The sequence below is a fragment of the Drosophila biarmipes genome, chromosome X (assembly GCF_025231255.1).
Source record: "Drosophila biarmipes strain raj3 chromosome X, RU_DBia_V1.1, whole genome shotgun sequence".
In the NCBI taxonomy this organism is placed as follows: Eukaryota; Metazoa; Arthropoda; class Insecta; order Diptera; family Drosophilidae; genus Drosophila; species Drosophila biarmipes.
The window spans coordinates 24,250,290-24,263,135 of NC_066611.1; the positions used below are offsets into that span (position 1 = coordinate 24,250,290).

Below are 12,846 nucleotides of genomic sequence, written 5' to 3' on the forward strand. Positions count from 1 at the left end.
TCAGGAAATAAAAAGAATCAATTGAGAAACGGCTACAGTTGGTCAGCAGTACTTTTAAAAATTAAAAAACCATGTTATATTCTGGTCCGTAGAAATCTAAATAGAGACAATTACCAAAATCACGGGATATAATAAGGATAATGTCAAGAAATCAAGTCCGAACTCTCGACCCAACATGATATGATCTTGTTTAGTCCGCGCAGAAGCAGTTTTCAGCTCAAATACTGCCAATTGGCTCAGGCAGACACCAGATTTCGCCTGTAGATATGCGCGTTGTAAACTTGTGTGCTATTTTGTATTTATCTGAGATCCCAAATTCGAAATCCGAAAATCCGCTGTAATTGCCATCGTGTGACGTCAATTGCCGTTTCGCTGTGCGCCAAGGTGAGCTCATTTATTTCGTTGACTTACCGCATGAACTGATGATGATGTTGCTGCTGCTGCTGCTGCTGCTGCTGCTGGTAGAGGTGTTGCTGCTGCTGCTGCTGCTGCTGATGTTGCCGCAGGCCGTGTGCCATGTCCCCGAAGTCGATGCTGCTGCTGCCGCCAGTGAGCGCCGGATGACGGTGCTGCTGCTGCTGCTGCTGCTGCTGCTGCTGTGGGTAGAACTGGTGACTCAGGATGGTGATGCCCGCGCTGGCCGTGCTGGTGATGCTGCCCGAGCGACTGCCGCCGTGCAGGGAGGGGGCATGGTGGGAGTTGGGGTGCGAGTGCGAGTGCGGCGATCCTGCCGGCGAAGATGTGGTCACGGCCGCAACAGCGGGATATGAGATCAACTGTTGCTGCTGCATCTGCTGCGGATGCTGCTGCGGCGGCGCCGCAACTGCCGCCGCTGCTGCTGCCGTTGCCGCTGGAAATGTGGTCTTGTGGGAGCCGTTGGCCAGCAGCGAGGGCGAGTGCGTCGACATGGTCAGGCGATTCGACTCCGGCGTGTGGGCAATGCTCGTGTAGTGCTGTGAAAAGCGGAGGGAAAACAAGTTAGTGAGATGATAGTACAACACAACGTTCATGCAGTGGGTGTCCAGCAATCTTGGTCGCATTCCCCTCAACCCAACTACCTTAAACCAGGTGATCTTAGCATCACTGCTTAAATACTTCTCGCGGTACGGACTAGCTTGTCATGTGGTGCGGACAGATCATCAATCACTCTTATCAATTACCGCCCAGGGGAAGACATTATTTGTTTATCGTTCCTCGCCAAATTGGTTTAAAAGCTCAACTGCAGATGTGCCGTAGTAAAACGATCAATTTCATCTGAATTCACCGGGTTACCAAAAGTTGATAGCGACTTTTGTATGTTTAAAGCCAACTTAGCGTTGTTTATCCCCAGAAATCATTACAGCGCTGGTATCACATATAGGGTTTTTGTTTGGCTGCCAATATTAATGGCTTTCGCAGAAACATTTTTACACTGAAATTTTTAGGTGAGTCACATGAGTGTTGAGGCACTTTCGGTTCCACGGACTTTCGTGACCGAAACTAGTTTTTTAAACGTTGAAATGTACACAAACTTCATGGCCCAGTCCGGAACTTTTTAAATATTATAATTTATATCGTATATTTCGGTACTTGAGGTTACCCCGCGTATCTGTAATCTCTGGGCGTATTCACGCCCCCGGCGGGGCGTGGCAGAACCTTACCATCTGCAGGACATCGCACTCCTTGGGCACCACGTGCAGCGTGAGGACCGTCGGCGTCTGCTTGATCATCGAGACGATGGTGCTGTAGGCGATGCCAGCGATCGGCTGGTTGTTGACCATCAGCACGCGGTCGCCCGTCTGCAGGTTGGCGTAGTGGGCCGGTCCGTTCGCCTGCACCTCTTTGATGAAAATGGTCTCCATCGCTTTCACTTGGTACGGCGGCAGCGACGTCGGCGACGTTGGCTCCAAACCGGTGATCCCGGCCACGGCGCCGCCGCCGACGACGCTGCTGCTGCTGCCGCTGCTGCTGCCGGCCACACTGGAGGCTTCCTACACACCAAACGAAACCGAAGCACAAAAAATAGTTAGTAGACGTACGATTGTGGCGGGGAGATTAGGTAGGCGCCTCAATATAGTAATAAAACTGCTCAAGATCATAGTTGATAATCCTGAAATCTGATTCATAAGAAAGGCAGCACTCACTAAAAACTACTTAGAGCTGAGATGGAATGAAGGAATTATTTATGGTAAAAAATAAACACATGATTTATTCAACAAATATACATTTTCACAAATTATTTACTTTATATAATCCCTAATTCCTATTCAAAAATATTCCAAGCTAAGCTAAAAATTAGCATGTACCTTTCGATAAGGTTTACGTAGCAGATATAACTTTTTACAACATTTTTTAAAGTTTATTGAGGAAATGAATACAGAGCTCTCTAAAATATTCAAGTTATTTAAACAAGCACCTAGACCTATTTAGCTGGACGGGCCTGTGGGTCGTGAAACCACATTTCGCGAGGAGAGTGTAGATTGGATTAAGTCGCCGTGCGAGCGACAGGGAGAGGCGTAAAGAGAGTGTGAGAGTGAGTGAGAGCGGCGAGCGGAGGTTGTAATATTAACAGAATAAAAATAAAACGGGCACAAAAAGTTAAGTGAGCAAAACGCAAATTAGTGCAAAAATAAAAATAAAGCAGAGAAAAGAGAAAGAGAAGGGAGGTTCTACGGCACTGGCATACCCTAACATAGCAATCACAAGCTTGTCGGCAGAACAGTACTCATACGCAGTGTGGTTTTGTATTGTGATTAAGTAACTTCCTATTTATGCTTTTTAGGCAGGCGTCAAAGGATTTAATTAGAACTTATTACAATATTTTAAAATTTTAAGTCTAATACATTTGTTACTTTATTATTCATATTTCTTATTGACTAGTTTTCAGTATACTTGAAACACCCCTCTGCACTCCGTGCGGGGTATCACAAACGAAAAGCAAAAAGAAAGCAGAAAAAGCAAAAGCGGCAATTTGAATAAGTCGCGCGTGCGCAGCGCTCACGTAACGCCGAGCGCCGACGTCAGCGTCAGCGTCGACCGAGGCTGCCACTCTGCAGAGCGGGAGAGAGAAAGAGTCTCGCCCGCTCTCTCACTTCCACCTCCTTTGCGAGCAATTAACCTCCAGGTAAAAATTATTAAATAATTCAACCCCAACCAAAATTATTTTTTATGCACATGGAGTTTTGGAATGGCAACGAATTTTAATTGAACTGGAAAGAACATTTCTAACTAGAAGAAAAGGTATTGAATACCAGGTAATATCTCAATTATTGGAAAACTATTAGTTTACTTCACCATCTTTTGTGAATCGGGTGTTATTTAACCTTAAGGGTTTTCAATACAACAAACATAGATGCTATGACAGACAGATATTCTGCATCATTTGCCCCGCAATCCGACCCTGCATCCTCCATCCAGTATCTTTTATGATACTCAGTGTCCTTAACCTACATACATAGAAGTGATGATATTATGATAGAGATTATTTTGCATTCTACCCATGCACACATATACCAGATTACTAGATACACTTATGCCACATCTTTCAGTCACATTTTCCATGTTTACAGCCATATACTATATATACAGATTTGATAAATATCATCTAGATTTAATAAATATCCCTTAGCCAATATCTATCATGTGCCTCCAGGCGCTAGGCACTATCCCTACTTCATTTTCTCCTCACTAGACCAGCACCATCCTGACTCATACTCATTTACCATTCCACATAAGATGTCGAAATATCATGATAGATATCATGATCATGATACATAGCTGATAGACGTTATGGAAGATACCAACATAGATGTTGTGATAATTCTCTCTACTCTAATGATAGTTGTGATAGATAGTAATATATATCGCGGATCATCTATGCCCCCAATATTATGCCCATAAGATGTCAATGATAGATATCATGATCATGATACATAGCTGATAGACGTTATAGAAGATACCAACATAGATGTTGTGATAATTCTCTCTACTCTAATGATAGTTGTGGTAGATAGTAATATATATCGTGGATCATCTATGCCCCCAATATTATGCCCATAAGATGTCAATGATAGATATCATGATCATGATACATAGCTGATAGACGTTATAGAAGATACCAACATAGATGTTGTGATAATTCTCTCTACTTGTGATAGATATTAATTCGAAATATATATCGTGGATCATCTATGCCCCACATCCCCCTCCGAAGTCCGTGCACAATCCTGACTCACCTGCGGCCAGTTGCCGGACACCGATGCGGGTGCTGCGGCCGCCGAGGACGCGGATGCCGGGTCGTCTTCCGGCGGATAGGCGATGAAGTGGCGCAGCGTGAAGCCGAATCCCTGGTTCGGGCGCCGGCGGATCACGATGAGCTTGGGCTGGATGGAGGAGGCGGCCAGGGCCGCGTTGTTGGCCGCTGCGGCGGCGGAGGCAGCGGCCACCGAGGCCGCCTGCGCCGCCGAGTGCGCAGCGGCGGCGGCAGAGGCGTTCGGGTTTTGTAACATTTTGTTGTGCGGGCTTAGTGGTTGTCCAGGGGCGGCTTTTCCGGGGGGTTCCTCTGCTCACACGCTCCTCTCTTTCGGCGGCCCGGCTCTGCGGCTTGGTGGGTTGCTGCTGTTATTGCCTTTTCTATTTGTCGTGCGGTTGGCTTTTTATTACTATTTTATTTTGTTTGTTGTTTTAGTTACTTTTCTTTTCTGCTTTTTGGTGGTCAACCTGTTGGTGGCACCCTCATCTGTGTGGCGGTGCGTGGGGGTGGTGCTTCACCCCGGGTTTTCCTCTTCTATCGGCTAGTATCTTATCCTCTATCTGCACTTTCGCGTTGCAGTTGTGTTTTCCTTTTTCGGGGGGAGGGGCGGGGTTTTCCTTACAGCCTGCGATGCGTGGCAAGCTTTCGATGTGGCTGCGGCACGAGGCCCATCGTACCGACCGATGTTACCATAGTACTGACGATACTGAACCTCCTTGCCGGTCGATCGCTGCGAAAACGGAAACCATCTGCAGGAAGGAAGAGAAGGCGTTCTGGTTATTTTATTTCTTTAAATTGTTTAATGCAGTTTAGGAAGATCCTTATTTATAGAATTTTTAATTTGCATATATATAGAATTTTCCTTTGTATTTGTTTGATCTCTACGTATGCAAAACCTTCCTACCTATAAACCCCATTGGAGAGCCCAGTAATACAATGTTAGATCGACAGAAACCCAATAGCTTGTTTGTTGTTAAAGTGCTTTCGTGACATAAAAACCCGATCTTGTTCCCTGGAATTCGTTTAATATGGCCCGCAGTACCATCTCCCAGTGTTCCTGGCATTGACTCACTCTTAACCCAATAGCTCCCAGCAGTTCGCGGGCCGAGAAGGGTTAAATTGCGACCAAGCGTGTTACACTTTTCAGACTTCTCATTTGACGGTCAATGTCCAACTCACAAATGCCATGGCTGGGGCTGTTTTCGGGTTTTTACTGTGTTTTTATGCATTGTAATTAAAGCTTGGAAAGGTTTTGTTTTGTTTTCCCCGCTCTGTGTTTTTTGTGGCTCGAAGCCTTTGTTTTCCCCAGTTTCAGTTGGACTGGGCAGCAAAAAGCCTCAACTAACTGTACTCGGCCATATATGCGATGACTTTTGGTGGATCGTAATAATCAACGCTGCGATGATGATATAATGCCGTTTATTACCGCTCTTTCCTGAAAAACACAGCTAAAATACAGCCTAGGAGAGGTATTAAAAATGAAAAGGCCAGGTTAACGCCCCTTCTTATTTGGCTTTTCCTCCGTTTGACACTTTTGCTTGCCCAGAAAGTTATCACTTCGAGGGCGGGGACAATCAATAGGTGAGGTTGTTCGATTAAGCCTAACGAAATGTTTAAGCTCGGACTAACTAAAGGCACAGAGTAGTTATTGCATTGCTAACTTTTTACGGCAAGCCACTTGGAATATTCTTCAAAACAATAGTTCCAATGCCTGCTCCCTGTCATAGGTATTACCTGCATTCCATGGTGTAAATCTATTTCACCTTCATCTCTCGAGTTCGAGTTCGACTTCTTGATTGGTTGCGGATCCAAGGAGTGCGAATGTGGCTGCCCCCTGTGCATTTTCGGTTATTGTTTGCGAACACAAATGGAAGCCCGCGGAGCGTCGTTTAATCACCCCCGCGATAGGGTCAGAGGTCAAAGACCCAGGTAACTGTCCCTGAATAATCGAAGGATTTGATGGACTTCGTGATTGCAGTGCATACTTTTATTGTGATTACCTTTTTGTTTGCGGGTTTGCCAACTTTATCGCATCGAGCGTCGTAATTAAACAACATAAAGAAGGCAAAAACGACAGCCAGCACAATAATTTGAGCCAAAACACATGTAATTACCCGCAAACAGATAGACAGACGAAAACGAATCGCTCAGATATACTGGTCGCCATAATTGCCCCACTGTAATTGCATTGTCAAAGTAGTTTCTTTTCGCAAAAGTGGGGCCAACCCGAGTGTGTCAAGTCACTCAAGGCGATGGACGCAGAGCAGCGGATAGATAAACCGATTCGGCTGCAGATTACTGAAAATGTGTTGGGTTTGGTGGCAAATGGGTAATCGTAAAAAATAACAAGCCCAGTGAATGATTGTAAAACACTCTGTTCGGCTTCTGTTAGGCCTTGGCCAGTCGGTCTTTGGGAAAAACACCATATAACGACCTATATCAACTTATCAGCTCTGGTGCCGATGGTCCCACTGAAGGTCAGGCGATAGGCAAAACATAAAGATAAAATGAAATAATACAATATAATATGATATAATATAAAATATTATAATATAATATTATAATTTATTATTATATTGTACTATTATGTACAATTTTCGGCTCACAGAATCTGATATAGGCATTTGGTGTTATAGCACGTGAACTGGTTTTTTCGGTCATATATTCCAAACCCTATATTTCTCCTGATTCGCCGTCATCTTGACTCGTTTTTCGGATGGTTTTTTATGTTCCAGCAGCCGAACCGCCCCCAAAAAATGAACTTTGATTGATGTAGTTCTGTGGCTGTTCTCCTTTCTTGGCGCTGTTCGAGCAGGGCTTTAATACTTTTACCGCTGCTTGGCTCATTACACGCGTGTTCTGTCTTCAATCTTTATTTTTATTATCCTACTGGACACGAAACGAATTTGTATGTTTTTTATCTTCTTTGCTTCGCCGTACTTCACCCGATTTTTTCTCAGTTATATTCGATTTCATTCCCGGCCGCTTGTAGTGGGGAACAATCAAGTTAATTGTTATCACACGAGCCCAAGTAAAAGGCAACAGCAAAATTGTTAAGTGTACAAAGTCAATAAAGGCCGGCAACCGAATCGTCTTTTTACGTCGTGATATCATCTCCTTTATTCAGCTTGACATTTCATTCTTTAATTGTTATCGGGCGGCACAGAAATATTTATTCGAAGGGCCGAAATTGTTCTCCCGATTTTCTAGCATATGCAAAAAGTCTTTAAGTGTGACCCACTAAGTCATGTTATCACTTACTAAATTTATTATTTACATTTAACTCCCGTCAAAAATCCTTTTCTCTGGCTTTCCCTAAGGCAACTAAGGCAGAAATTACGATGCACCGGCTTAAGTAGTTCATTCAATAAAACAAACTTGAATTAGTTCCCAGAAAGCCAGATAAGTTTGGTGCCAGTCATTTTATTTGTATATTTACAATCATTTTTGCCACAAAATTTGATAGGAAATGTTGTTTTTTCAGCTCAATTGACGGTGAGGTTTTTGTTTGTATTACTTAAAATATACACTCAACGATACCATGATAAAACAAAGAGATTAATGTGCAAGCTCTTTGGGGGTGTCGCTGTAAGATATTGTTAAATCACAGCTCTTTACCTTTGAATACCTGCTTCTCAACTCTTTTCTACACTTCTTGTCCATTATCTCCAATTTTGTTTACAGTGTTCACCTGCCCTTACAATAATTTTGGGCGATAGCCATTCCAGTTCCATATCTGTCCACAGATAGCGACGGGGAAAAATATATAGAGACAAATGATATATGGCAACCGATAAATGGCTCGGCCGTGTAGCCACCAACTTGGAATCGATAAACAAAAAACGAAGCAGAAACCGAGAAACACACGCGGGGGCATCCAATTACGTGCAATTACATTTATAAAATTTCTTCGCCTTTTTCTCTCTTTCTCCCCATTAAACAAAAAACAAAAAGAAATTACAGATAAATACGAGCATACGTATTGACTCCGTTTTTATTTCTTTGTCTATCAATTTCGCGGAATGAAGTCGATAAAAAAGGCGATATATGTGTCGGTACATAAAGCTGACACGAGAGCGAAACAAAAGTACAATGCAAACAAACAGCGGTATCAGCGATAAATCATTCATATGCTAGATCTATATGCAGGCCACTCGATCAGATTGCTGGAGTCGATCGGGTCAGAAATCAACCATGAGCCTTTAGGGGTCGGTTTCTCACCCGCCGGTTAAAGTAAAGTGATCCCTTAAAACTAACCTTCAGCTTAACCATAATGGTCTACCAAGGACAAGATAATCTACCAAATAATTAAACCCCTTAAAAATTTCCAAATATTTTAAACTAACATTTAGTTGAACCATAGGTTAACGATTACCTACGGATACTGGTAGTATCTTGGTTATTTGCCACACTTAGTGTAATATGACGTGCGCATGTTAAACTAAAGAAAACCGTTTGAAAATTTTGAAATACTTTTAACTAACACTTAGTTTAACCACAGGTCGTTAAAATGGAATTTCCGTTCCTTTCCGTTTCATTTCAAATATTCCAGATTACCTAGGGACACTGGTAGTATCTGGTTAATTGCCACACTTAGTATACCGTTTGAAAATTTTTAAATACTTTTAAGTAACACTTAGTTTAACCACAGGTCGTTAAAATGGAATTTCCGTTCCTTTCCGTTTCATTTCAAATATTCAAGATTAACTAATTGATTGCCACACTTAGTATACCGTTTGAAAATTTCGAAATATTTTTAACTGACACTTAGTTTAACCAGAGGTCGTTAAAATGGAATTTTCCAAGTTAACTTCAAATATTCAAGACTGCCCAGGGATACCGGTAATATCTTGGTTTATTGACAACATTGTGGGTCAACAGGAGTTTAAACGAAAGTTAAGGTTTTAATAAACTCCCAGCCAATCTTGAGGTCAGGTTGGCAGTGTTGTACAACACACAATGCTCATTCACTTATTGCACGATCTACAACCCACTGAATCGCCGACCTAACCCAATTGAATCGCACACTAACACACTCCGTGGCACGCCGTATCAAAGGTTATCTCCGCGGCATGTTCACACCTCTGCCCCACAAATCCGATCGGAATCCATCAAAAACAAGACGGGGTAACATGAGAAAGTCGGCTCGTCGGGGAGTATGAAAAATATTGTGGCAGACGACGACGCACATCAAAGGCCGATTGCCGGTGCGATCGGATTCGACAAACATCACGCCCGTCTATTATGCACACCCCGTACAGCCATCACACGGCACACAGCACACAGCCCACAGCGCCTTGTAGGTGCATATACCTCTAGCCTCACCTGTCCATATACACATATAGTACGTTCTGTATATATTGATCTGTCCCTCGTTATCAGGGGGTTACAGCCCCCTTGGGCGCTGGGCGAGAGCCATTCAACTTGTTGCCAAGTGTCGCCGCCGCCGATTCGGAATCGGAATAGCCATACACTTATATGAAAACCAGAAAGAAGGAAAAACAACCCACAAACACACACCGAAAAGGCAATGTACCCAGGCATTCATGTGTCTTGGCCTGGCGTCACTCACAATTTCAATTTCCATTTGGCCTACCCTGGGATATTTCGAGATCCCGGCCGTGTAGGCACCCCCGTTCAAAGAGGCGCTACAACCTGGGAAACCATACAGTTCATAGGTATTTAACCCTCAAACACCTTTATTGCCTCTTACCACCCAAAACATAATTAAAAGTTAGTAAAGCCATGCAAATCAAATTTATTTTTAACAAAAAAGCGAATGAATTCCAGCAATATCCTGTCGTATTCTAAAAGACCCAAGTTACCTCCTATTAAAACATAACTTTCCACTCTAACATCTGTCATGTTATCATATAAGCTAGGAGAACGCAACCCCAGCTGACTTGTACCCGAAGGCATTTTCATTTTTACAGGGTAATGATATCGTCGAACATCTCGACTATTCCCGATACTTAATTTTGTTGTATTTTGTTGTTACGTTTATTTTCGAATTGTTTATTTAATGTTCTTGCAGCGTCGTTTGTTTGTTTGTGCTATGTGTTTTATGTCTTTCTTTTCCCTGCTTTCCTTCCGCCAGCGGGGGGCGGCAAGCGGGCGCTGGGCGGTGGGTGGCGGTCGGCGGGCGGCGGTCGGCAGGCGGCGGTCGACGGTTGGCGAAAGGCCGGGGGGTGGCGGGAAAATTGTTGGTCCAGCTGAGCGGAGCGAACGCCTTAATAATCTAATTTCTGACAACTGACGGGCAAATCAATAAATGAAGTGGAAAATGGGAACATTTTCTTCATCTTCTTCGTGCTTCTGGCGCGGGCTCTTCCTCCTCCTCCGGAGAGAGATGGAAAATCCATCGGAGAAAGGGAGGGGTGAGTACAGGTCAGGGAGAGAGGGAGCAAGTGCTACCTTGACCTCATTCAACGACCTTTTTGTGTTTTTGTTGTATTCTTTGTGAGATGGAGAGAAGCACACAAAAAATAATTTCAGGGGGAAATGGGGAAAACACTGCTTGCGTGCCGAGCTTCTTCTTCGCAATTTCCCAGCGCGCCTGTGTGTGCGTTTTCGGGTGCTTTAGTTGGCTGTATTATATCATCATTAAATGGTTTACCGCCGAAAACGGGCCAGAAGAAGAACGCAAGTCGAATGAGAACACCGGGCTGGATTCAACACCATCCTGACAGGCTAGAAGGGAAATGGAATGGAATGGAAAGAAGTGTTCGAGAACACTCCCACTTGTCAATTGGTGAAAGACAAATAGACGTGCCTAGAAGATGGCCCACAAAACAGTCGAGCAAGAGTACAAATCGGCAAAACAAAAATTGGCTCAAGGCAACTCAACATCAAGCGGAATAAGCTTGAGTTCTAGTGATGAAAACAGCGCTGCAGGAAGGCGCTCCAATTTGATCCAATAAATGCTCAGACTGAACACATATCTCAACCCTTTGTTGTTCTCCCCAACATTAATTTACCCACATTATAGGCCATTTTTCTCGCAGTGCAGCCAGAGGCGGCCCAGGAATTTTCATTTCAGAATGTGCCAAGCAATTTGGCCAGCAGCACGAGTGAAATAACCAAATTTCGCGGACTGGTGGAGAGCTAGACACCAGAAAGACGAGCATGAACTTGGACTGAATTCGAGGAGATGTGGTCGGAGTGCCAGAACCATGTGGGCCAAAGCTCAGACCTTGTACTATGACAAGTAGGCTGCCCAAGGCACTCCGCAATTATCATTGCGATTTCATGAATCGAATGCAGTCAGGAATAAGTTAATACACATTTTAATGATTAATCAAGCCCAGAGGTCCACAAATGTATCTGGATGTTTGTTTATTTAAGCCGCACGTATGTGCTTTCGGTTTTCTCAATCATTATCCGAGTTCTCCGAGTATGATTTATGGTCGTTCGTGTAGATCTTTCTTTTCTGGCTCTTTGACAAATGTAATTTAAGCGAATAAATTCGTGTAAACATTGTCGTCTTCCCATGAGTGTTCAATGACGTAAACATTTGAATAGACCCACAGATCTTGTCACGAGGTTGTGTCATCGAAGCACACTATAGATCCGCCGAGGGAGGTACTAGATGATCGCGCACCCAAACCAACTAGCAAAAATATTCAATCAGACATTCAGCTCCCGTTGCAGCCGCCAAAACGACTTTCTTCGACTCCCCGACTCGTCTTCGAATGGAGACCATCTAGAGACCAGAAGAAGCCAAGCCAAAGAGTGAAATTACAATAAATATAAAACAACAGGAACGCACACACGAGGGCGAGAAGGCACCAGAAAGCATAAACAAACCCAACAGTTTCAGAGTAAACAAAAAGTATAAAACTGAAAGACTGAAAAACAGAAAATGATATTGTACGCGCGCCTGGCTGACATAAGAACTAAGGTTGGGATCCGATGAGTCGGGGCTGCTGGCCGACCCTTGGCAACGGCGGAACACAGAACAAGGAGGGGAAGCGTTTTTAAATTAAAGCGCCGTGCAGGGGCTGTTGTGCTCTATGCAGAATGACCTGCCCCACAATTGCACAGCATTTAATTCGCAATTATTCAGGCCTTTGACCATTCAATAGAGAGCTCGCCGAGCAGCAGGGCAACGAGATGGAAGGAGAACCGAATCCGGTCGAAACTTCTAGCACACTTGCCGAAAGATCAAGGGATTTGCGATGGAAAACTATGCTTTACCCTGCAACCGAATTTTCCAAACGGTATTTACCATTACTATATAATAGCACCGGGACTATAGAGCTATTTTGCACATCATTTCCAGCCCAAAGCAATGCTTTCTTTTAGAGCATACGAAAGCAACCGAAACGTGAGTGGAGAAAAGCCTCACATGGCTGATACTCTTTCGGATGGGTTTTGTCTTCGTTGCTGACATGGATTCCCCAAGTTCAATTGGGAGTGAACTCAACTGTCGAGATATCGCAGAAGATCTTTGCACCGACTTCATCTGACGGAGAACACTCCCCTCCGGATGGCTACTCCCCTTCGTTGTCGCCCAAAGTTCATTGGGTTTGATTTGGGGTTTTAATTGGAAATAGTTTTGTGTTACGTGACCATTTGCATGCTGCAACAGCAGACCTCGGCGCTCGCCCCTGCTC

The 12,846-nt window shown here is 43.9% G+C and overlaps 1 protein-coding gene across 6 annotated transcripts in view; it reads right to left on the reverse strand.

Moving 5' to 3' along the window:
- LOC108027547 (serine-rich adhesin for platelets) overlaps positions 1 to 12,846 on the reverse strand; it is a 41,830-nt gene that overhangs the window by 17,366 nt on the left and 11,618 nt on the right. For 5 of the 6 annotated variants that reach the window (XM_050887642.1, XM_050887647.1, XM_050887644.1 and 2 more), the window contains exons 3-5: positions 4,215 to 4,980; positions 1,641 to 1,970; positions 412 to 953 (exon numbers count right to left, since the gene is read on the reverse strand). In XM_050887642.1, coding sequence (XP_050743599.1) covers positions 412 to 953; positions 1,641 to 1,970; positions 4,215 to 4,487 — 1,145 coding nt within the window. In that variant the 5' untranslated portion in view covers positions 4,488 to 4,980. The remainder of the gene's footprint in view (positions 1 to 411; positions 954 to 1,640; positions 1,971 to 4,214; positions 4,981 to 12,846) is intronic. The other variant, XM_044093451.2, reaches the window with a different exon arrangement.